The sequence below is a fragment of the Canis lupus genome, chromosome 8 (genome assembly GCF_048164855.1).
Source record: "Canis lupus baileyi chromosome 8, mCanLup2.hap1, whole genome shotgun sequence".
NCBI lineage: Eukaryota > Metazoa > Chordata > Mammalia > Carnivora > Canidae > Canis > Canis lupus.
The window spans coordinates 401,321-426,239 of NC_132845.1; the positions used below are offsets into that span (position 1 = coordinate 401,321).

Here is a 24,919-nt window from a genome sequence, read left to right on the forward strand (position 1 = left end):
AATAAAAAAAGAAGAAGTAGGAAGACGGCTACCTGGCTGGCTCAGTAGACACGAGACCCTGGGGCTCAGGGTTGTGAGTTCAAGCCCCATGCTGGGCGTGCAGATCACTTAAAGATGACATTTTTTTAAAAAGTAGGAAAAAAACACCAAATTAATTTAATAGTATGTTTCATTTACCCTATTTAAAATATTATCATTTGGGGTCACCCGGGTGGCTCCGTGGTGGAGCGTCTGCCTTTGGCCCAGGCCGTGACCCTGGGGTCCCAGAATCGAGTCCTGCGTTGGGCTCCCCGCATGGAGCCTGCTTCTCCCTCTGCCTGTGTTTCTCATGAAATGGATAAAATCTTTAAAAAATAAAACATAAAATATCATTTCAACATGTAATAGTCATTTAAAAATCTGAGCTAGTGTACATTCATCCTCTGCAGTTAGCTTCAGGTGTGGTTTACACTTTCAATACGTCTCAGTCGGGACTAAGTGCAGGCACCGCACAAGGCCAGAGGCTGCTATGTTGGACGGTGCAAAAATAGAAGATTCTGGCTCCTTTGAATAGCGCCGATCACTCAAAGCGGGGTTAGAATGGTTCACACCCTCCCTGCTCCCAGCCAGGCAGTAACGTGTAAAGTCGCTCACTTATGATTTCTCGGGAGAGACGTAAGAGATCACGGCCCGAAGTCTTGGTTGTGGTCAAGGCGGCCAAGACTCCTGGGGGGTGGGGGACGGTTGACTCACTCTGGGTCGCACCGTCTCACTCAGCGTCGCCACCGACAGCTGCAGAGGGAGGCTCCGCTCCCACCACGCACCTGCCCACCCGACCCTGGAAGGGAGCTGAGGGCATGGACCGGGCTCACCGCGGGGACGTCGCTGTGCCAATGGGGACAGGGTGGGGCGTGCGCGGCTCCAGGGTCCTGCTGTCCAGCCCCGGGAGGGGCGTCAGGGCACTGCCATCGGCCTCCCCTGGGCAGGGCACGCTCCCCCGGGGGAGGACCGAGAGGGGGGTGGGCTGATGCTGCTCGGTGTTGGGTGCGGCAGCAAGAGGCTCTCTGTGGCTAAGCCACTGGGCCCTCGTCGGTGTTTGCGGTCCGGGTGTGCGGGCAGCACCCACCTGGGGACACTCCGCAGGTCTCGGGGCGCGGGTGGGAGCCGAGAAGGACACCCCAGTTGCCATGGCGGCGCTGCCCTCGCCCAGGTTCCCAGGCAGCCCTCTTCTTTCCGTCTGTGCGCCTTCTCCTCTGCTTAGGGGTTCTGTCCGGGGTGGTCTGGCGGTGAGAGGTAGTACCTGAGAGCAGCGGAGGCTGCGCCCAGGAACCTCCTAACTGCTAAATGCGAGCAACATCCCTAATCCTCACCTGATCCTATTTTTAAGGAGCTTCTGTTACGGTGGAGGACATTGCACGCTTTTCCTCGGAGCTCATTTCTCCCTCGGCTCTTACACCGCACACCCGGGGCTTCCTCCTACCACTTGCTCACTTCCCGTGTGCCTTGCGGTTTCCTCCGGGTCCGTCGCCTTCTGACGTGCTGTGTTCACCAGGATTCTGCTCCAAAGCCTTTTATCCCGCCTCCTGGCCCCCCTGCACAGCCTGGACACCAGCTCCACGTTGGAAACCCACCATCAGGGGCGCCTGCTGGCTCCGCGGTGGAACCTCCTTGCAACAATTAAAAAAAAAAAAAAAAGACTCAAAAAGACGCGTACAGGTACGTACGCATCTAACACAAAAAATTATGTTCAAATATAAAACTAATATATATTCCTCCCTTAAGGAGGAATTTCTCAAATTCCACATTCTATTTCTCCCCTGACCTTCGCACCCCCTCCCCGCTCCCTCGGTCTAGCATTCTTGAGGCAAGACTTTGGGGCAGCCAAAGGCTGAGGCTGGCTTTTCACGGCGGGTCCCCAGACAGCAACAGGGTGAGCAGCCTCCCCCGAGACCCAGGGAGTTCTCCTCAACGTCGGGCAGGGGTGGTTATGGTCAGAGACCAGCTCCGCAGCGCAGGGGCCCCTGACCTGCACCCCTACCCCGCCGGCTGGGGCCTGGGGGGAATGAGTTCCTGTTAGAGACCTTCCCCAGGGTGGGCTGGGGGATGGGGTGATGGGGGGGGAGGGCAGCCGCGCCGGGTGTTACCCCGTATGTGGGCAAGGTGAACTTAGGTTTAAAACACCGTGAGTCCTACAGGAGGAAGGAACAGCACTTTTAAGGCGGCCCTGATGAACAAATCTTGAAAGTAGACTGCAATCCTAATGTGTGTTTGAACTACTGAAAATGGAAGAGTTTTTAAACTTGTGAAAATAGGTTTATGGAAATATCTGAAAACAGCAACACTTTAGCGGGATATTTAAAAACCTAAAAAAAAAGCATCGAAATATTATTCTGGGGGGGATAATGGGTGATTACACTTTGTCTATTTTTCCATATTTTCAAATTTTTACAAAATAAAAGTTTCCAAGATCACAAAAAGATAAAAAAGAAACCTTCCCTAGATGTGGTTCAAATTTTAATGCAACGGGTATTTTTGCTGTTATCCCGTGAAAAAGAAGTCATAAAGCTGATTGTCTGCAGGAAAAGCTTTATTAATTCACAAAAACTGCTATGTGGAACAGCAAACATTTTTACACGACTTTGGAAACAAGTGGCACACACAGAGTCAACAAGTCCCACTTACGCTGTTCTCTCCGCCCCCAGCTTCAATGCTCAGCTAAAGAACATCCGTTTACCTTGTTTGACATGTCTGGCTCAACGTCATCTGCCAGGCTTTTATTTTATTTTATTTTTTGCAAAAACACATTTTTTTTTTTTGACAATTAGGTACACAGTGGAGACTTTATAGGACTTGAAATGTTTAAAACTCACACAATAATTAGAGTTACAAGAAGAGCGGTGGCCTCTTCCAATGTATTTCAGCATTTCACTCTCGCTTTCAAATACTCATCTCAAGCCTATCCCAGGAGCCTTCCACCGCATAGGGCTTTGCTCCCCTCCTCCCTCCTCCTCTCTCCTCCTCCTCTCCTCCCCTCCCCCTCCTCCCTCCTTCTCCGTCCTCCTCCTCCCTCCTCCTCCCCTCCCCCTCCTCTCCTCCCCCATCCTCCCCCATCCTCCTCTCCCCCTCCTTGTCTTCTCTTCTCCTCCTGCCCCTCCTCCCCCTCCTCCTCCTCTCTTCTCCCTCCTCCCCCCTCCTCCTCCCCCTCCTCCTCCTCTTCTCCTCTCCTCTCCCTCCTCTTCTCCCTCCTCCTCTCCTCCCCTCCTCTCCGTCCTCCCCTCCCCCCTCCTCTCCATCCTCCTCCCCTCCCCTCCCCCAACGCCAAGGCCTTAACCATCGGGGTTCTCTGGGTGGGAAAACCAAGGGCTGTGCGCTGCCGGCAGCTGCGGGGCGGGGGCGCTCGGCGGGTCGGCGGGTCGGGGGCGCTCGCTGGCTCCTCGCTCGGGCTCGGGCGGCGGCCCGGGGGCGTCACAGCACCAGGCAGTGGCCGAGCAGCTTCTCGGCGGCCTTGGCGAGCCGGGCCCCGCGGCGGGCGGGCGGGGCGGGCGGGGCGGCGGGGCCGGGCCTGCGCTCGTGGCGCCGCAGCGCGTGGAGCAGCTCCTGCACGCCGACGCCCATGGCGGCCGAGGTCTCCAGGAAGGCGCAGTCCCACTCGACGCAGGCGACGCCCTCGCGGATCGTCAGCTCCCAGCGGCCCTGCTCGCCGCGGCTGCCCAGCACCAGCACGATCGGGTACTGGCGCACGTTCTTGCCCTTGACCTTGCACAGCAGCTCGTAGAAGGGCTGCAGCTCCTCCAGGATCTGCTTCTCCGAGGCCGCGCAGGCGGGCGGGAAGGCGGGCGCCCCGGCAGCCAGGCGGCGCAGCAGGGCGCGGCGGGCGCGGGGCGCGCGGGGCGCGCGGGGGGCGCGCGGGGGATCGGCGGCCTGGGCGCCCCGGGCCCCCTCCTCGGCCCCCTCGGCCCCCTCGGCCCCCGGCAGGCACGCGTCCTGGAAGCCGCCGCGCACCCACCTCCGCACCAGCGCGCCCTTGGCCAGGCCGGCGGCGCCGAGCACCGCGACGTGGTAGTCCTTGCCCTGGCCCTGCGGAGGGGCGCCGCGCACCACCAGGAGGGCGGGCAGGGGCCGCAGGCGCTGCAGCAGCCGCGTCCGGAAGCCGAAGCACTGGTTGCCCATGGCGCGGAGCCGGCGGGGGCGCGGCCGGAGCGGCGGGTGCCTGGGGAGGAAGAGGCGAGGACGCGTGGGCATGGCCGCGGGGACGCCCCGCAAGCTCGCCCGCCCGGGTGCCCGCCCCAGATGCCCCCCAGGGCCTCGCCCCTGGTGCCCCCCAGGTCCCCCCCGGTGCCCCCCCAGGTGCCCCCCAGGCGCCCGCGCGGAGAGGGAGGGAGGGAGGGCGGGCGCGCGCCTGCGGTGAGGCCCCGACCTCCCCGGACCTCCCCGGACCGCCCCGGCCCGCACCTGTGGCGCCGCACCTGCTGCAGGGCCTGGAGCCGCGCAGCCGCCCGCCCGCCCGCCCGCCCGCCGCACCTGCTGCAGGAGCGCGGCCCGGGCGCCCACCCAAGGGACGGCTCGGCCCCGCGCCCGCGAGCCCAGCCCCCGCCCGCCTTCGCTCCTGTAACGCCCAGCGCCGTGCCCGGGCCGCGGCCTGCACACACCGCGGGGCGCCCGAGGCCGGGGACCTGCTGCGGCGGGGCGGGGCGGGGGGGGGTCGGGGCCCAGGGCCAGGGCGCTCCTCACCACCGCGCCCCGCGCGCCCGCACCGCTGCCCGCGCACCTGCCCGCATCCGCCCGCACCCCCCAGCCCCCGACCCCCCAGCCCCTCTACCTCTACCCGGGACCAGGTGCTGCGCGGCCCGCAGACTCCCTGCTGCCCGGTCCGCGTCGGCGACGGCGCCCCTGGCAGCGCGGGCGGCACCTCCCGGCTTGGGGGGCGGCGGGGCGGCGGCAGCGACCAATCACGGCCTCGGGGCCGGACGGACACCCCGGCAGCGGGAGCTCGGGAACTGCGGGCACCGCGGGGCTGAGTCCGCGAGGGGGGCTGAGTCCGCGATGGGGGGGCTGAGTCCGCGATGGGGGGCTGAGTCCGCGATGGGGGGCTGAGCCCGCGATGGGGGGTTGAGCCCGCGATGGGGGGGGTTGAGCCCGCGATGGGGGGGCTGAGCCCGCGATGGGGGGGTTGAGCCCGCGATGGGGGGGCTGAGTCCGCGATGGGGGGGGGTTGAGCCCGCGATGGGGGGGGTTGAGCCCGCAATGGGGGGGGTTGAGCCCGCGATGGGGGGGGTTGAGCCCGCGATGGGGGGCTGAGCCCGCGATGGGGGAGCTGAGTCCGCGATGGGGGGGGCTGAGCCCGCGATGGGGGGGCTGAGCCCGCGATGGGGGGGCTGAGCCCGCGATGGGGGGGGCTGAGCCCGCGAGGGGGGAAGCTGAGTCCGCGATGGGGGGGCTGAGCCGCGATGGGGGGGGTTGAGCCCGCGATGGGGGGCTGAGCCCGCGATGGGGGGGGGTTGAGCCCGCGATGGGGGGGGCTGAGTCCGCGATGGGGGGGCTGAGCCCGCGATGGGGGGGCTGAGTCCGCGATGGGGGGGCTGAGCCCGCGATGGGGGGGCTGAGCCCGCGAGGGGGGAAGCTGAGTCCGCGATGGGGGGCTGAGCCCGCGATGGGGGGGGGTTGAGCCCGCGATGGGGGGGCTGAGCCCGCGATGGGGGGGGGTTGAGCCCGCGATGGGGGGGCTGAGCCCGCGATGGGGGGGGGTTGAGCCCGCGATGGGGGGGGTTGAGCCCGCGATGGGGGGGGGTTGAGCCCGCGATGGGGGGGGTTGAGCCCGCGATGGGGGGGCTGAGCCCGCGATGGGGGGGCTGAGCCCGCGATGGGGGGGCTGAGTCCGCGATGGGGGGGGGCTGAGCCCGCGATGGGGGGGGGTTGAGCCCGCGATGGGGGGGCTGAGCCCGCGATGGGGGGGGGTTGAGCCCGCGATGGGGGGGGTTGAGCCCGCGATGGGGGGGGGTTGAGCCCGCGATGGGGGGGGTTGAGCCCGCGATGGGGGGGCTGAGCCCGCGATGGGGGGGCTGAGCCCGCGATGGGGGGGCTGAGTCCGCGATGGGGGGCTGAGCCCGCGATGGGGGGGTTGAGCCCGCGATGGGGGGGGTTGAGCCCGCGATGGGGGGGCTGAGCCCGCGATGGGGGGGCTGAGCCCGCGATGGGGGGGCTGAGTCCGCGATGGGGGGGGGGGCTGAGTCCGCGATGGGGGGGGGGGTTGAGCCCGCGATGGGGGGGGTTGAGCCCGCGATGGGGGGGTTGAGCCCGCGATGGGGGGGGTTGAGCCCGCGATGGGGGGGCTGAGCCCGCGATGGGGGGGCTGAGTCCGCGATGGGGGGGCTGAGCCCGCGATGGGGGGGCTGAGCCCGCGATGGGGGGGCTGAGCCCGCGATGGGGGGGCTGAGTCCGCGATGGGGGAGCTGAGTCCGCGATGGGGGGGCTGAGCCTGCGATGGGGGGGCTGAGTCCGCGATGGGGGGGCTGAGCCTGCGATGGGGGGGCTGAGTCCGCGATGGGGGGGCTGAGTCCGCGATGGGGGGGCTGAGCCCGCGAGGGGGGAAGCTGAGTCCGCGATGGGGGGGCTGAGTCCGCGATGGGGGGGCTGAGCCCGCGATGGGGGGGCTGAGTCCGCGATGGGGGAGCTGAGTCCGCGATGGGGGGGCTGAGCCCGCGATGGGGGGGTTGAGCCCGCGATGGGGGGGTTGAGCCCGCGATGGGGGGGCTGAGCCCGCGATGGGGGGGTTGAGCCCGCGATGGGGGGGCTGAGCCCGCGATGGGGGAGCTGAGTCCGCGATGGGGGGGCTGAGCCCGCGATGGGGGGGCTGAGTCCGCGATGGGGGGGCTGAGTCCGCGATGGGGGGGCTGAGCCCGCGATGGGGGGGCTGAGTCCGCGATGGGGGGGCTGAGCCCGCGATGGGGGAGCTGAGTCCGCGATGGGGGGGCTGAGCCCGCGATGGGGGGGCTGAGCCCGCGATGGGGGAGCTGAGTCCGCGATGGGGGGGCTGAGCCCGCGATGGGGGGGCTGAGCCCGCGATGGGGGGGCTGAGCCCGCGATGGGGGGGTTGAGCCCGCGATGGGGGAGCTGAGCCCGCGATGGGGGGGCTGAGTCCGCGATGGGGGGGCTGAGCCCGCGATGGGGGGGGTTGAGCCCGCGATGGGGGGGTTGAGCCCGCGATGGGGGGGCTGAGCCCGCGATGGGGGGGGGTGAGCCCGCGATGGGGGGGGTGAGCCCGCGATGGGGGGGGTTGAGCCCGCGATGGGGGGGGCTGAGCCCGCGATGGGGGGGGTTGAGCCCGCGATGGGGAGGCTGAGTCCGCGATGGGGGGGCTGAGTCCCCTGAACCTGCAATGCGGTGGCTGAGCCCGCAATCGGGGGGCTGAGACCCCAATAGACGGGGTGGGGGCTGTCCTCCCTGTGCCCCCCCAGGACCCTGCAGCAGCCAGGGCATCCCACAGGTTGCAGGCTATGTATCCCAAAGCTAAAACATTTAAATGCCAGGAAGGTCAAATTAAGAGATTATTAAATAGAATTAACAAGGAATGATGAAAATATGAAATCATAGCTCCTACATCAAAATCAAGTTTGTACCCCAAAAGACAGTATAAAATATTTAATCTTAATAAGCGACCTAACCCAGGGAACCAACACTGCACTGGGCCAACGCCTCAAAGGAACAGAACAGCCCTGAAGGAGCAGATAGCAGCTAATTAGGATCCAAAGTTTGGAGATGTATGAGAGAGGGAGGGAGAGAGAACTGAAACCGAGACCGAAATGAGTCAGATGTTAGAATTACCTAACAAGGATTTTTAAAACCATCATAAGAATAGTTCCGGAATCACTTGTAGATTTTCTTGAAGCAAATAAAAATTTTAAAACTGTCAGGTCACTTGGGTGGCTCAGGTCATAATCCCATAGTCCTGGGATCGAGCCCCATATCGGGCTCCCTGCTCATCGGGAAGCCTGCTTCTCCCTCTCCCCCTGCCCACCCAGCTGTGTGTGCTCCCTCACTCTCAGATAAAATCCTTCAAAAAAATTTCAGCAAATAAACTGTATAAAAAGGATCCAAATGGAAATTATAGAACTGAAAAATATAATAATAGGAATTCTAAAAATTTCCTGAATGAGCTCAGTAGTAGAATGAAGATGACAGAGGACAGACTGCGTCAACTTGAATATAAAGTAATCAAATCCATTGTAAATGAATTTGTAAATTCATTACAAATAAACAACAGAGAGAAAACAGACTGGGTATAAATGAACAGAGTCACAAGGTCCTGTGGGTCAGTAATCAAAATTCCAATCTTTGCAGAATCAGAGTCGTCAAAGGAGAGGAGAAAGACGGTAGGTCTGAAAGAGTACTAGAAAAAAATTATGGCTGAAAAACTTTCCAAATTTGGTGAAAGACACAAAGCTACAGTTCCAAGAAGATGAGCAAATCCCGCCAGGATAACTCCCAAGAAATCCAGGCCGATAATTCAATTCTGAAAACTAAACACAAAGAAAAACTCTTAAAAGCAAATGGAAAGAAGCAACATAACAGAGGGACACTAATTCAGTGACCGCAGATACTTCGTGGGAAACCACAGAAGGCGGAGGAAATAGCAGGACGCTTTTCAGGTGATGAAAAAAAAAGAACAGTCCGTTGTAAATTCTACACCCAAGAAGAATCTTAAAATAGGTAAAAATTGGGGTAAATAGAAGATCCTTGTCATGAGTTTTTACAATCACATTTGGTGATGAAAACATCTGACACTCCAGGTAATCCTGTTAGAGATTGAGGAAGGCAAGGGACCCACCCAGGCCTCCGCGCTCCACTCGAGGTGGTAAGTCGCATCCACACATTATAACACCTAGAATGGCAGTTTTTATATAAAAAGTGATGCACTCAAAAACTCTAAAGGTAAATTAAGGTGGAGTTCTGAAAAATGTACCCACAGAAAGGTGAGAGAGGAGAAACAGGAAAACCAGAAGACAAATGGTAAGACGGCACGCTTAAGCTCAAATCTATCAAGATTCACCTTCAACGTAAATGGTGTAAATACACCAATGAAAAAATCGGGTTGGCAGCGTGGATTAGAACAAGCAGACAAAAAGAAGCACAAGACGATACATGGTGTTTACGGTGAGAAGAAACTCACTTCACATTTAATGACGAGGGTAGGTTGAAAGTAAGAGGATGGGAGCGCCTGGGGGGCTCAGTGGTTGAGCGTCGGCCCTCGGCTCAGGTCGTGGTCTGGGGTCCTGGGCTCAGGCCCCACATCAGGCTCCCCACCCAGTGGGGTCTGCTTCTCCCTCTGCCCTGCTCACCCCCACACTCGTGCACACATGCTCTCTCCCAAATAAAATCTTAAAAAAAAAAAAAAAAAAGCTAAAGGGTGTTTTTATACAGTAACACAGGTTATATGGAAACCGAAATTAAAAATAGTATTATTTACAATTGCTAAAAAGGAAATGAAATATGGGGACCCCTGGGTGGCTCAGAGGTTTAGTGCCTGCCTTCAGCCCAGGACCTGATCCTGGAGACCCGGGATCGAGTCCCATGTCAGGCTCCCTGCATGGAGCCTGCTTCTCCCTCTGCCTGGGTCTCTGCCTCTCTTTCTCTCTTTCTCTCTGTTTCTCTTATTCATGAATGAATGAATGAATGAATGAATGAATAAATAAATAAATAAAATGAAATAATGTGCATACACTTAACAAAACACACGAAGGATCTAAATGCAAAAAGAAATCAAATTTAGGGATCCCTGGGTGGTGCAGCGGTTTGGCGCCTGCCTTTGGCCCAGGGCGCGATCCTGGAGACCCGGGATCGAATCCCACATCGGGCTCCGGGTGCATGGAGCCTGCTTCTCCCTCTGCCTGTGTCTCTGCCCCTCTCTCTCTCTCTCTCTCTGTGACTATCATAAATAAATAAAAATTAAAAAAAAATTTTAGAAATCAAATTTAAAAAGAGAGTATGTTCATGTAGTTCAACTTTGAAAGATGTCAGTTCCCCCCAAATTGATCTAAGGCTTTTTTTTTTTAATTTTTCTTTTAAGATTTTTATTTATTTATTTGACAGAGAGAGAGCGCGAGCACAAGCAGAGGCTGCAGCGGGCAGACGGAGAAGGAGAAGGACAAGTTGACCTAAGATCTAATGCGATTCTTGCCAAAATCCCAGTAGGGCTTTTGTGGACACGAGCAGGCTTATTCTGAAATTCCTAGGGAAAGGCAAAGCACCTGGAGCAGCTGATGCTCTTGAAGGGGACGGATAAAATGATGCAGCCGCAGCGATGAAGACAGCGCAGTACTGGCAGACAGACGGACACGGGGCCAGTGAGCGGACGAGGGAACCCAGGGCAGGGCACACAGGCGGGCTCCGTTGGCTCCGGTGATTTTTGACAAAGGCGCGAAAGCAATTGCACGCAGACAGGCGGTCTTCCCCGTAAACGGTGCCAGCCGGCGGACATTCGTAGACAAAAACACACACGCAACCAAAAAGCTCAAGTCTAAATCTCTCACCTTACAAAATTAATTTAAAATGGATAATGGAACTTCTATACAACATGCCCAATGGTAAAATCGTTAGGGACAAAAGGGCATCATCTTTGAGGCATATTTCGACTGTGGTTATAGATACGCAAACCTCCGGGTGCGAGAGAATCCCACAGACGCCAATACGTACACAGGTGTGAGCTACACTGCGGAATCGGAGTATGACGGGGACTGCGTGGACGTTAGTACCCCGGCACCTTGTGCAAGGTGTCACCGCTGACCGACACGGACTGGGGTTACTCGGCCTCTATCATTTCCTAGAGTTGCATTTGACTCTTCCATGAGATCAAGGTAAAAAGCCATTCATTTTGAGAGGCGCTCGCAAAAAAACCCAAACGACCCGACTCGTGGCTCCCATTAAAGCCCAAAGTCTCGCCCATATTCCGCGCTCCCTTGGACAGACCCCGAATCCCTTTCAACACTTACCTTCCAGGAGCCTTGGCACACGCCGGCTTGTGGATCCCATCCTCGGAGCGCTCTCCGTCGCCTCCTGCGCTCAGCTCGCCCTGCACCCGTCCCCAGCTCGCCTGCTCCACCTGCGGGAGGCTCACCTGCAAACTACTTCCCGCCTCCAGGAAGCCCTCCCAGCCCGCGCACCTGCCGCCCCGCAGGCACTGGTTTCCTGGCTCCGCGTAGTTAGGAGCTGTTCCCAGGTGGGGCTGAGACTCCTTAGCTCCGATGCCCTCGCAGGTGCAGGTGGGCGCCGGCAGGTGGGGCTCAGAGGGGCGGGGGGTGGGCAGGCGAGGGTCCCTGTGGGCGCAGGTGCCAGACCAGCTGCCCCAGGCCTGCTGCTTAGGGCATTTCCCTGGAGCCTCGATGGCTGCGTGCTCCAAGGTACCCTCTTCGGGCGCCCGGGCTCGGCATTTGGCATCGCCCTGGCGCAGGCCCCGATCCCGGGCTCCCGGCCCAGCGGGGACTGCTTCTCCCTCTGCCCTTCCCTGGCTCATGCTTGGCGCCCTCATGCATGTCCTGTCTCCCAAATAAACAAAGAAAATCTTTAAGAAAAAGAGAAAAGTACTTTTCGCAATACCTGGCACCAAGTAAACTCTCAGGAAGTGAGGCTGGAGTCGGGAGACCTAGTCTCCAGTCCCCTTGGCTCAGGTTCTGGTTGCGGGGACTTAAGACAATGGGTTTTCCTTTTACATCATCTCCTCCCATGTAAGATGGGGACAAAGTGGCCGTGTGTGAAGTAAGATTAATTGGCTTATTTGTGTAGAAGTCAAGCCTGGTGTTGCCTGTGGAGCGAGAGTGAGCTGATGTGCAGGTGAGGGTTTGCCGCGAGACAGGTGCTGCTCTAATAATTCCCGTGCGTGAGCCCATTTAGGACCCGCTCTGAGCCTACGAAGTGGAAACTATTTTGTCTGCACTTTACCACTGAGGAGACCAGGCGGGGAGAGAGGACTCTCGGGTAGAGGCTGGGGAGCCTGGCTCGCCTCTTTAGCAGAGGCTCAGGAGCCTCACAATTATAATTCTAGAAGCCTGTTTTTTTTTTTTTTTTTTTTAGTTTTTTTCTAGGCTCCTCCCCCTTTTAAGCTCTGTAGAAAACTAATGGCAAAAAAAGAAAAAGAAAGAAAAAAGAAAACTAATGGCACTTGTGTTCTCCATCCTTCACAAGGACGTGGTATCTTTATAATGTTGATTTCCAGGATCAGGGTTGCTCCAGAACCCCATGCAAGCATTTTCCTACCACTTCCTACCACTTCTGTTCCCAGCCTGACTGCTTCCTGCAGCTGTAAATGACCCCTTGTTCACAGGGATATCATCCTCTACCTCATAAAGAAAGGAGGCCCCCAGATAAAACGCCATCAGCCCCTGGCCCAGACATATCCTACTTTATATTCTCGTTTCTCCGACCGGGGTTAAGGCCTTCACGTGAGCCCCATAGTGCTTTTCAGCCTGTGGATCAGGTGCACTGGAATTACCTACGGTTCTTGTTGAAAATACAGAACCCACAGCTACAGAATCAGAATATATAGGTGAGGGATCCCTGGGGGGGCTCAGCGGTTTAGCGCCGCCTTCAGCCCAGCGCGCGGTCCTGGAGTCCCGGGATCAAGTTCCGCGTCGGGCTCCCTGCAGGGAGCCTGCTTCTCCCTCCTCCTGTGTCTCTGCCTCTCTCTCTCTGTCTATCATGAATTAATTAATTAATTAAAAAAAGATTATATAGGTGAGACCTGGGGGCGGGGGTCTGCATTTTAACAGGCCCCCTCAGGTACTTCTGATACAGCAGATCTTAAAACCACCCGTGTAGTTCCTTACTCGATCACTGTAGTCCTTTATTGACCTTCCAGTGTCCATCGTGTAAGTAGTGATGACCCCTATTTCATTTCTGATATCAATAATTTGTGTCTTCTTTCTATTTTTTCTTGGTTAGCTAGGCAAGTGGTTTATTAATTTTATTAATCTTTTCAAAGAGCTAAAGTTTTTTGTTTCATTGATTTATGGGGGTATATTTTCCAGTTAATTTTGTTGATTTCTGCTCTAATGTTTTAAATTTCCTTTCTTCTGCTTGATTTAGTTGTAAATTGTTCTTCTTTGGTTTTCTAAAGTGAAAAGTCAAATGATTGCTTTTGGATTTTTCTTCTCTAATATGGGCACTTCGTTCTATAAATTTCCCCTATGAGCACTGTTTTCTTTACATCCAATAAAAAGTGTGTTGTTAAATCTCCAAATATCTGGGAGGGTTTGGGTTTTCTTGTTTTGTTTTAGCTATCATTCTGTTACTGATTTCTAGTTTAATTCCACTCTGGTCTGAAAATATACTTGGTATGACTTCTAGTCGTATACATTTGTTCAAGTCTGCTTTATGGCCCCAAACGTTCCACATGAGTTTGAAGAAAAAAAATGTGTATGCTGCTGTTTTTAGATGAAGTATTTTATAAATGTCAATTAGATCTAGTTGATTAATGGTGCTCTTTTTTTTCAACTGGATTCTTACTCATTTTCTGTCTGCTGGATCTATCCACTACTGAAAGAATATTTAAGTTTCCAACCGTAACAATGGATTTGTCTATTTCTACTTGCAATTCATTTTGGTTTTGCCTCATGTCTTTTGATGTCCTATTATTAGGTACATACATGTTGAAGATTGCTATATTTCCTTGGGGAATAGACTCCTTTTTCATTATGTAATGACCCCTTTTATCCCTGATAATTTCCCTATTCTAAAATCTAATTTATCTGAAATTACTATAGCTATTCCAGCTTTCTCTTGATTAGTACTATTATATCTTGTTCCACCCCCTTACTTTTAATCTGTTTCTTTATATTTAAAATGGGTTTCTTATTGAAAAAACTATATATATATATATTTGGATCTTTTTAAATCTACCCCAACAGTCTTTATCTTTTAATTAATATATTGAGATCATTTATATTTAATGTGATTAATGATTTTGGGGGGGTTTACTATCTACCATGTCTGCAAGTGTTTTCTATTCATTGTGTTTATCCTGTGCTTATTTTTTCCCTTTTTCTGCCCTTTCTGGTTTGAGCTGAGCATTTTATATAATTCCATTTTCTCTCCTCTCTAAGCATATCAATTTACAATATATATTTGTAGCAATTTTAAGTCCACTTCCAAATTACATTGTACCACTTCACATGCAATGCAGGTACCTTATAACACAGTATCCCCAATTTGTCAGTCCCATCCCTTGCACCATTAATGTCATTCATTTCACTCACCCATATGCTGTAATCACCTAATAAAGTGTATTATTTACTACTGATACTTTAAACAGTTATCTGTTGGATCAATTAATTAAAAAAAGATTTTATCTTACCTTTATTTATTCCAACTTCAACACTCTTTCATTCTTTATTTAAATCTGAATTCTAAGGAAAACCTTATAGAGAACATACTGTCTGGAGAGAACCTTGAAGGGAGAGAAGGGCACTGGGAAAAAGACATTTCAGAGGAAAGAATGATGTCAAAAGGGCACAGAGGCAAGAAAGTATCTATGGATGAAGCAGTTGAATTGGAATTTACCCTATCAATCATCTGTGGTTTAATTACCTCATTTCCTAGATGAGTGATTTGCTAAAGTTTAACACAGCTAGAAAGTTGCAGAACTAGGATTCAAACACAGGAAGAATAACTTCAGCACCTATTCTAACCACAGAAGGAGGTTAAGACCCGTTAAAGAGGGCCCAGACCCTCAGTCTCAGCCAGGACAGGCCTGCCCCTGTCTCTCAGACCCTTCACCGTCATTCTACCACTGGTACACATCCTGAAACATAATTAATGTTCAGAAATACTATGGGAGTTTTAGAGATGGAATTATTATAGCCCTCTACGGTCAGGGGAGAAAAAGTTCCATAGGAATCAGAACTGATATATTCTCAGAAAGCAGAGAGGGTTTATAGAGTAGCACTAATTATAGCTTTGAAGAGGCTACCCACAGTCTTCTTAATGCAATGAGCTGGAATCCTCCCTTGGAAACTTTCCTAGATAATTAGGTCTATGTAAGTGAATACTTATCCTCTAGACCCAAGGGAAAGCACAAGCCAACTGAAGCCTCCTTGAGGAGGAGGTAGGTGGGAGGAGAGTGTCCAATACCACGGTTGGACCAGCAAAAGAGAATCAATCTTTCTTTCTTTCTTTCTTTCTTTCTTTCTTTCTTTCTTTCTTTCTTTCTTTCTTTCTTTCTCTCATCCTTCTTTCATTTATTTTGCTTTCTTTCTTCTTAAGATGGTCACCTTGGAATATTATGTAGCAATAAGGGTGCCTTATATTCACATAACAATAAGAATGGGTCTTAAAAACATACTTTGCTGGGGATCCCTGGGTGGCTCAGTGGTTTAGCACTGCCTTTGGCCTAGGGTGTGATCCTGGAGTCCCGGGATCGAGTCCTGCATCAGGCTCCCTGCATGGAGCCTGCTTCTCCCTCCTCCTGTATCTCTGCCTCTCTCTCTGTGTGTGTCTATCCTAAATAAATAAATAAATCTTAATAAAAATTAAAAAAAAAACATATTTTGCTGAAAAAAGAAAATGGGGTAAGATATATGGCACCTCACCATTTATATAAACTAAAGATATATGCCTACAAATCAATATTATAAATTTTTGTAGGAACACACACATATAAAATACATACTAAACACATTAGAAAAGTTGCCTATGGGAGGCAAAGAAAGAGTGAGATATGTAGGATATATATATATATATATGATTTACATATTTACAACTGTTATACACACATGATATATAAGGATATAATTTATATGTTTTATTACAAATTACAATATATAATTTATATATTCATATATAAAGCATGTCTGCTTTATATATGAACAATGATAAGATGCTTGAGGGTAGGGCACCTGGGTGGCTCAGTGGTTGAGCATCTGCCTTTGGCTCAGGTCGTGACCCCAGGGTCCTGGGATCGAGTCCCACATCAGGTTTCCTGTGGGGAGCCTGCTTCTCCCTCTGCCTGTGTCTCTGCCTCTCTCTGTGTGTGTCTCCCATGAATAAATAAATAAAATCTTTTATAAAAGAGATGCTTGAGGGTAGCACTTGTAAATGATTCATTTTAGAAGCCTCACACTTCCTAGTATACAGTAGGCAAACAATAAATATTTCTGAATGAATAGTTTCATCTTCAACTTGCCTGATGTCCTGAACAGGACCTGCCAGACGGAACTAAGACCTTTCATCCCAACATTTACTTTAACCCCATTCCTAGTTCTTTATTTCCACCACTATGGGCTATTAAAGTGACAGAAAAGAGCTACCTACAAAGAGAGGACAAATGATTAAAGAATGAAAAATAATTACCCCATTAAAAACAAGAAGCACGTTTTATGTCCCTTTTAAGTAACAGAATTCTGCTTCCCAGTGTATTCCGTTTTGATTGTTTCCATATGCACAGTGTTTCTGCTATAAAACACTCATTGGTTAAACAAAAAGTACTTTTTTGTGCAAGTCCATAAAGAGAAACCCATTTTCATTCCTTTGTGTCACTACAGCAAGACTCTGGATGCTATTGTGGAACAAAATGGCATATGCTCCTCGTTTCACTGTTTGAAAGCAAGATTCTATTTCTGTCAGTAAAGCTGAATTCTGCAAGACCGATTTTCTTAAAGCACTTTTAAAAATGTTATAACAGTTCTAGATTTACAGAATTAGAGCAAAGATAGTAAAGAGATATACCCCGTATACCCCACAGCCAGTTTCCCCCATTATTAACATCTTAATTAGTGGAGTACATTTGTCACAATTAATGAACCAATATTGATACGTAATTATGAATGCAAGTCTGTACTTTATTCAGATTTCTGCTGAGAGGACCTCAGCTTTTCTCTTAAGGCCTTCAACTGATTGGATAAGTCTCACCCACGTTTTGGAATGTAATCTACTTTCATCAAAGTCTATTGATTTCATAGTAGTCACTTCTAAAAAATATCTTCATAGAATCATCTAGACTTGTGCTTGACCAAACAGCTGGGCCATGGCCTAACCAAGCGGACACATAAAATTAACCAGCACTGACAGTTCCTATAAATCTCATAGTTTCTCCTCTTACAAATACCTTACATTGTCATGACATATTTGTTTCAATGAATGAACCAATATTGGTACGATTCTTTTTAACTAAACTCCGTTCTTTATTCAGATTTCCTCATTTCCTTGTCTAATGTCCTTTGTCTATGGCGCAGGTTACTTACTGCATTATATGCAGTCCTCGTGTTTCCTTACGTTCCTCTTGGTTGTGACAGTTTCGCAGACTTTCCCTGCTGTCCCTGACCTCCAGAGCTCCGAAGATTGCTGGCCAGATACTCTGTAGACTGGTCGGGCCCAGCACGGAGAGGTAAGCCCTGTCGTCTCCATGTTGCAGATGAAAAGAATCAGGCGCCGAGAGTGGCCTCAAAGGGGGCAAGTGACTCGTCAGAGCCCCACGACCAGGATCCAAATGCATACGGCGTGGCTCTCGGGGCGCGCGTGCAGCCACTGGGCTAGGCCAGCTCTGAAACCATGAGCGGCTGCCGGCCCCGTATTTCCAGATGTGTCACCGAAGCCTTCTGACTCACACGTAGGGTCTTCCTGCTGCCTGAGGACAGAGCTCTGGCTCAGGACGCACCCATCTGACCGGGACGAAGCCCCAGGGCCAGCGCAGCCTCACCTCCCCCAGCTTCTCTCCATCCTGGCCGCCACCGCCCTAAACCCGGCCACGGCTGCCCTTCCCCACACCTGTGAGCAGCTCTGTGCAGGGCGAGGCGGGGGGCGGGGGGGGGGCATGTCCTGAAGAATCAGACAGCCTCTGGCCCTGCAATTCATTGTTTCTAGAATAACCCTGGGCAAATATGGAGTAACATGTACCTTCCAGGATCTTCATGAGGATTCAAGGAAATCACATATATGAGCGTCTAACACCAGTGCCCACCCGATATGAAATGCACTTCCATAGGAGGGAAACGGCTGACATGTGAAACTCCAGTATTTCCACCTTCAAACATCTCAGAAATAGCTACTCATACCCAAAACTGGTTGCCAAATCCCCTGCAGACCATGCCCTCTGATTTAGGGCGTGAAAATAGAGCCAACACGTAGCCCTTGCAGCGCACAGGGAAGAGCTTGCTCGGGGAGCTTTCAGAGGAAGCCGCATTCAATTCAGCCCCGAAGGCAGAACTGATTCATCCAGGTGTAAGTGGGCCAGTTAGACAAAAGCTGACACATAAAAAGCACACCGTGTTCTGCGGTGGTGGTTTTTGTCTGGTTAATAGGCGCCAGCGAGGGATCAGTGGGGGATACGCTGACTTCTCAGTCAGCTTAAGGAAGGATTATAAGGGTCTCGAAACGCAGGCAAGGGAATGGGCGCTTTCCCCCTGCCCCGTGCCTTTCTCTTTTTTTTAAAAAAAAAAATTTTTATTGGAGTTCAATTTGCCAACATATAGCATAACACCCAGTGCTCATCCTCCATAACACGCCAAGTGTCCCCCTCAGTGCCCGTCACCCAGTCACCCCCGCCCCCGTCCACCTGCCCGCCCACCTCCCCTAGTTCATGTCCCAGTTAGGAGTCTTTCATGTTCTGTCTCCCTCCCTGATATTTCCCACTCATTTTTTCTCCTTTCCCCTTTATTCCCTTTCACTATTTTTTATATTCCCCAAATGAATGAGACCATATAATGTTTGTCCTTCTCCGATTGACTTACTTCACTCAGCATAACACCCTCCAGGTCCATCCATGTCGAAGCACATGGTGGGCATTTGTCGCTTCCAAGGGCTGAGGACCATCCCAGTGTACACGCGGACCACAGCGTCTCTATCCATTCACCCCTCGCCTTTCTCTCATGCAACAGCGAGAGCAGCAACGGCCAAGACCGAGAACAGCCCCGTTACTAAGCCGTACACTCAGGTGAAAACCTAAGCCCCAAATCTCCATATCCCCCACGTAGACGGGGGAGCCTGTGGCCCGCGCCGAGGCGCTGGCAAGCGTGTTCCTCCTGCAGCGGAGCTTCCCGAGGCTGCACTCACTCGGGTGGATCACGCAGCTCCGTGTTGTTGGAGCCGTTCCCGTCCTGGTCCTCCCGTTGGCCGGTCGGTGTGCAGAGCCTCTGCCTCGGGTAGACCAAGGGCAAGACCAAAGTGCCTCCGGGACCAGGGGAAACGCAGGCTGGGCGCAAATCAGCAAGACCCTCGCAGGACGCGGGGTGAGTGGGGCCGAGACAGAGGCGGAGGGAGAAGGTTAGCAGGCTCCACACCCCGCACGGAGCCTGACGGGGACTCGGGGCCTCGATCTCCCAACCTGGAGAGCCAAAACCAAGAGTCAGACCCTTAACGACACTGAGCCATCAGGTGCCCCAACAAGCCTCCTTCTGAGGTGTTGCGTCTTTGTTGAACCGTCCTCTTCAAACGTTCAAGTTACATTCTGTGTGTGGCTTTTTTTTTTTTTCCCAAGAGTTCAACTTCATTCTTTTATTAGGAATTCTTGATCTTGGAGGATTTCCCCTTTTATTTCATCAGTGTTGCTCATAAACCGTCACATCAACTGTTACATTATTAACCACGGGTAGCGTAAGCAAACGGCTCCTTGCGACCGACCTAAGGCAGCACTGGTTTTTGAATTAAATTACTGAAATGTATCTCGCACAAAGAGGAGTGTGCAAATCGTCAGCCTAAAAAAATAAAAAATAAAATGAAATAAACAAGAACAAATCGTCAGCCTATTTCTCAGTATAATCCATCCCCACAGTCAGTGGGGCATTCCCAGCACGGCAGAGAAGATGCAGGGCACAGATGCACACACGCTGGAACGTCAGCCATCAGAGAAATGAAATCTTGCCATTTGCAATGACGTGGATGGAACGGGAGTGGGTCACACTCAGTGAAGTGAGTCAGAGAAAGACAAATACCACGTGATCTCGCTCATATGTGGAATTTAAGAAGAAAAACAGAGGAACACATGGGAAGGGGGAGGAGGGGGTGGGAATCATGAGACTCTTCATGGGGGCTGATGGAGGGAGGTGGGGGATGGGCACGAAGGAGGGCACGTGTTGCGTGTGAGTGATGGATCACTGAATTCGACTCCTGGCACCAATATCGTGCTGTATGTCAACAAACTAGAATTTACATGAAAATTTAAACAGGGGGCAGCCCGGGTGGCTCAGCGGTTTAGCGCTGCCTTCAGCCCAGGGCGTGATCCTGGAGACCCGGGATCGAGTCCCACGTCGGGCTCCCTGCGTGGAGCCTGCTTCTCCCTCTGCCTGTGTCTCTGCCTCTCTCTGTGTGTCTCTCATGAATAAATAAATAAAATCTTTAAAAAAAAGAAAATTTAAACAGAGACAGAATCATAAGTACAGGGAACTAACTAGTAATCACCAGAGCGCAGGGAGTTGGGGGGTTGGGGGCAAAACAGGCGATGAAGAGGTTCAAACGCACGGTGGTAACAGAGAGGAGTCACGGGAAGGAGGAGGTCGGCACGGGGATCATAGCCAGCAATGCCGGGACGACGTCGGACGGCGACAGTGGCAGCCACGGTCATCACGGCGAGCAGAGAGGAGCGTGCGGGCCTGTTGAACCAGCAGGCTGGACTCCCGAAGCTAATGCTGCAGGTCAACTATGCTCCAGTAAAAAAAAAAATAAATAAATAAATAAATAAATAAATAAATAAATAAATAAACAAACAGAATATGTATTTCAACCCGAATGTGTGTGTTCAGGCAGGAGGACACCGGAGACATCGTGGAGCTGGGAGACGCGTGCCCCTCCTCACGGTGCGTAACCCGGGTGGTAGGACATGCAAGACAGCGCTCAGACAATGTGTACCGTCAGCTCTTTCTTCATGTTGCACATTTAGAGGGAAAGGCTACGCGAGCGAGCGGGTACCTATGGCAGGGTCGTCGCGAACGCGCCCGCGCAAATGCAGACACGACAGGTGGATTGTGCTGTTGACTCGCACGCCCGAAGCAGGGTCCCTGACGGTGGCACATTTGGAAGTGATGATACATTCCTGGTAAAGCTCTTGAGCAAAGTGCAGTCCTCCCTCGGTTTGCATGGGAGTCGTATTCCTGGAAAATTCAGTACATTTGAGGACCGTGCGTGCAGTTAGGTGCTGGGCTCTGGGAGCTGGAGAGATGCTTCACCTCGAGGAAGCTCCGGGGGAGCATTTGGATGTGTGGACCCGTGTCCTTCACCACGGCACGTCAGCAGGCTCGTCGTGCGTCCAGTGAGCCCCAATAGCACCCTAATACGTGGCGGGCGGCTCCCCACCCTCCGCACGTTTCCCAGCACTGCCCAGCACCGCTGCCGTCCCGGCCCAGAGCCTCCCCCGGTCGGGTCGCCGCAGGGCTGCCTCCCTCACCCCGCACCCCACGGCCGCGCAAGCTCAGCACAAGCGCTGAGGGACCGGCAAGCCACTTGGAGATCCCGGATCACGTCATCGAATCACCTTTACTCTTGTTACTCTTCTAAATGTTCTTATCCTCTTCCGAGAAGGATGTTTTGGTAAAAGTGCAAACAGACGTACTCAGAGGGGGGGATGTCGGGTGGGGAGAAGGATCAGAGGAAAACAGGCCGGCGGGGGTGCTGGAGGTGGACCCCGTACCTGGACCACACACCCCGGGGCTCGCCCTTTTGCTAAAGGTGGGAGCAAGCCGGTGCTCATGGGGCCGTGTGGGCAGCCGCGGGAGCCCATGGTCTCCGAGCAAAACCAAGGTAAAGCCCGTGGAGTTTGGGGCTGGATGGATTAGCCGCGACCTGCCTCCCCCATCGCCAGCTTTGGGACCCGGAGCAGAGCACCGTGCGCAGCCACCCCGGGCCTGCAAGCAGGACGCCGGGGGCACCAGCGCCGCCAGCACACAGGCCTAGGGGAGCATCATCGGGCGGCAGGGGCAGCAGGTGCTTGGGCAGCAGGGGCAGCAGCCTCCTGCGTAGGCACCTAAGCATTTGCCAAGGAACAAGCAGATACGGTCGCTCAGAGAAAACAGCGGCCTTTCTAGCAGTTTCTGTCACGGATGCTGTAGGGTGCTGGGGGAAGCCTGGCATGCTCCCAGTTCCAGCCGGCTGGCGCTGCAGCGAGGACATCTGCAGGCAGGCAGTGGAAGCCCCGCTGGCCCGGCGAGTCCCCGTGGCAGGAGCTGGTGGGGCGTGGGGTCCCCGGGATGGCCCACCCCGGTGCCCACAGCCCCCGCATCTGGGCTGCTCCACCACCCGCTGCCTCCTCACCCTGCCGTCTCTTCTCAAGCCCGGAGAGCAACAAACACAATTGGTCAAGTGTGGGTGCCCCGCAGACCCAAACACTTAAGGAACATCCCAATTCCAGGCTCGTTTCCTTTACACGCACCTGTCACTTGGGGCCGGGCCGGGAGGAACGGGGCGGGCAGGGAGGTGAAAGCCAACACCGGACTGGCTGAGTCCCTCCGCCTTCTAGTTGGCGCCGCACACAAGCTCCTCGGAGCCTCCTTGCCTCGGTGCCCCACCTGCCACGGGATTGCCGTCGAGGTCGGGGATGTGAGGCGAAGCACTGAGCACCACGCCTGGCGCAGGGGCAGGGGCCGATCGCCGTCACCGGCGCTGGATTTAGCCGTCAGCACCCTCCACCCTGCAGACCCTTCCTTGACTCTGAAAACCGGGGGCCTAGATTCCTCCCCGGAAGGTGGCACCCGGGCGGCTTCTCCTCCACGGCCCGTTTCCGGCGGAGACCACAGGATGGAAGGACGGGGCTGGAGGCCGGTCACTCAGGCCCGCAGGGAGCAGGGCGGCCACGGCCGCGGGTAGGCCACCCCACCCAGTGCAGGCGGTCGCGGCAGCTCGTCCCTGAGCGCCGTGTTTCCCGCGTCTGACCCGTGGACGGTCACCCACCGCCGTCCAGGGCGAAGCACGTCACGGGGCTCTTGCCTCCTTATGTGCTGGTTCCCAAGCGGTGGACTTTGAAGTATCGTACGGAAGAACCTAAAAGAGTGCAGCGAGGACGGATGACGCTCCCAATGGTGACAGTCCCGCGTGACTGGCAGCAAAGGGCTCGCAAACTACACGCCCATAAACACATCCCCTTAAACATCACAAAACTCCACTGGTTCATGCTGAGAAACCGTAGAAAACCCACTAAAATTCAGTGACTCCAGAGTTGTGCCCGCCCAAACTTGTCACGGGAGGAGCTGAAGCATCTCCTGGCACGGCCTCATTCTCGGGGACTGAGCCCCGGATGGTGCGGGCGCGGTGCCCGCCTTCCTCGCGGGTCTCCACGCAGAGGTGTGCTGGCCGGACGTCCGTCCTCCGGGAGTAAGGAGGCGCAAGGAGGAGCCCCCACGGCCCACGTGCGCCTTCGGCCTCCGTTCTGCACCTGCCCCGGGGGTTGGGAGCCCCACCCCGGGTTAGGGACCTCAGGAGACTCTCCTGCACTCCTGCCGGTCTACACACGGGCCCCGAGAGCCTCTCCCTCGCTTCTAACAATGGGAGGGAGGGACCCTCTTCCCGTGAGCGTCCAACTATGGTCCCGACTGGCGCGGCCTCTTCTCAGGTGGCTGCGCACAGGCTGGAGCCACTTCTTTGCTGCAGCTGCTGCCCCCTGGGAAACACGGCTGCATCCCAGCTTAGGGTCCAGAGAGCCTCTTTCTCCAGAATTCACGGGTTCAGGAAGGCTGCCCCGTGGGGGTCCAGACTCAGCCCTTTGGTGGCTGGTCCCGTTGGAGGGCTCCAGCATGACCACCACTAAAGTTGCCTCATTCACCGTTGGTGACTGTAAATGCGACATCTTGGTCCAGAACCAGAAAAGTCATGCTCCTTAGAGAGCTGGAAAAGCCAGAGAAAGGATCCAGCTCGAGCCCCTTGCTGCGTAGGTGGAAAGCTGAGACGGGGCGCGCCCCCAGCCCCGGCGAGGTGCTGGCAGCGGGACGCAGGGCCCTGCCCAGCCTGCTCCATTGCCAAGCTCCGCTCAAGCCCCTTTCTCTGCGGCTGATGCCCCACCAGCGTCTTGGGATGCGACCGGGTCTGGATCTGACCCTACTGTCCTGCCCCACGCGCGGGGTCCCTCTTGCCCACACGCAGGTGGGTACTCACGGGCGTCAGGCACGCGGCCTTCTCTCCATACTGGGGTCTATTCAATAGAACAATAGTTCAAGCTCGTCATCTTGTGATTCAGAGATGGTTGCTAGGGAAACCGGCGCGGATACGTTTAATTTGTAAATCCTGTAATTGCCCTAAATTAGCCGTAATTTGTGCTTTTTGTTTCAAAAGGATTTTGGCTGAGCTGACTTTGGGAAGCAAGTGAGGAGGGAACTGTCATGGACTGGCTTCCACCGTGATGTGTCCACGGTCCTTATAAAGGGTTTTTCCATTGCTTTGCCAAAAAGCCAAAGGGTGGGCAGCCCGGGTGGCTCAGCGATTTATCGCCGCCTTCAGCCCAGGGCCTGATCCTGGAGACCCGGGATCGAGTCCCACGTTGGGCTCCCTGCATGGAGCCTGCTTCTCCCTCTGCCTGGGTCTGTGCCCCTCTCTCTGTGTTTCTCATGAGTAAATAAATAAAAATCCTTAAAAAACAAAACAAAAAGCCAAAGGGCTTAAAGAGGGAGCTACGGGGACTGCCCTGGTGCCCCCCTCGTGGGTGGAAAACCTAGAAAGATGAAATAGTGCAGACCCTCCCTCTGTGCTCAGGAATCAGGGGACTGAGCAGAGCCGGGGGGGGGGGGACAGCAGCCCCCAGAGTGAAGGGGAAGATTAAAGAACGTCTGCAAGGACTCTTCATTTTAAAATGGGTTTGGAATGAAATCTTGCCATTTGCAAAGACCCAGACGGGCGAGAGGGCGTTACGCTAAGTGAAAGCAGCCAGCCAGAGGAGGACAAACACCACAGGATTCCGCTCGCAGGGGGAACTTAAGAAACAAGACAGATGAATGTAAGGAGGAAACAGCCTCTTACGTAGAGAACAGCCTGAGGTTCCTGGAGG

The 24,919-nt window shown here is 54.3% G+C and overlaps 1 protein-coding gene and 2 long non-coding RNA genes across 3 annotated transcripts; 1 reads left to right on the forward strand and 2 right to left on the reverse strand.

Annotated features, from left to right (window-relative positions):
• Nucleotides 1-3,272: 3,272 nt before the first annotated feature.
• Nucleotides 3,273-5,005, reverse strand: DIRAS3 (DIRAS family GTPase 3). Its single transcript, XM_072834020.1, has 2 exons — nucleotides 4,799-5,005; nucleotides 3,273-4,189 (listed from the first exon to the last, which is right to left on the reverse strand). The coding sequence occupies exon 2, from the start codon at nucleotides 4,147-4,149 to the stop codon at nucleotides 3,445-3,447; it is 705 nt and encodes a 234-aa protein (XP_072690121.1). The 5' UTR covers nucleotides 4,150-4,189; nucleotides 4,799-5,005; the 3' UTR covers nucleotides 3,273-3,444.
• Nucleotides 3,544-14,275, forward strand: LOC140637756 (uncharacterized). Its single transcript, XR_012034788.1, has 2 exons — nucleotides 3,544-3,708; nucleotides 10,066-14,275. It is a non-coding gene; the product is annotated as an uncharacterized lncRNA (long non-coding RNA).
• Nucleotides 14,276-16,332: 2,057 nt separating this feature from the next.
• Nucleotides 16,333-24,325, reverse strand: LOC140637757 (uncharacterized). Its single transcript, XR_012034789.1, has 2 exons — nucleotides 18,690-24,325; nucleotides 16,333-17,587 (listed from the first exon to the last, which is right to left on the reverse strand). It is a non-coding gene; the product is annotated as an uncharacterized lncRNA (long non-coding RNA).
• Nucleotides 24,326-24,919: the final 594 nt, after the last annotated feature.

Coding starts and splice junctions, on each gene's coding strand:
- DIRAS3 (XM_072834020.1), bottom strand. CDS start 4,149: ATGGGCAACCAGTGCTTCGGCTTCCGGACGCGGCTGCTGCAGCGCCTG.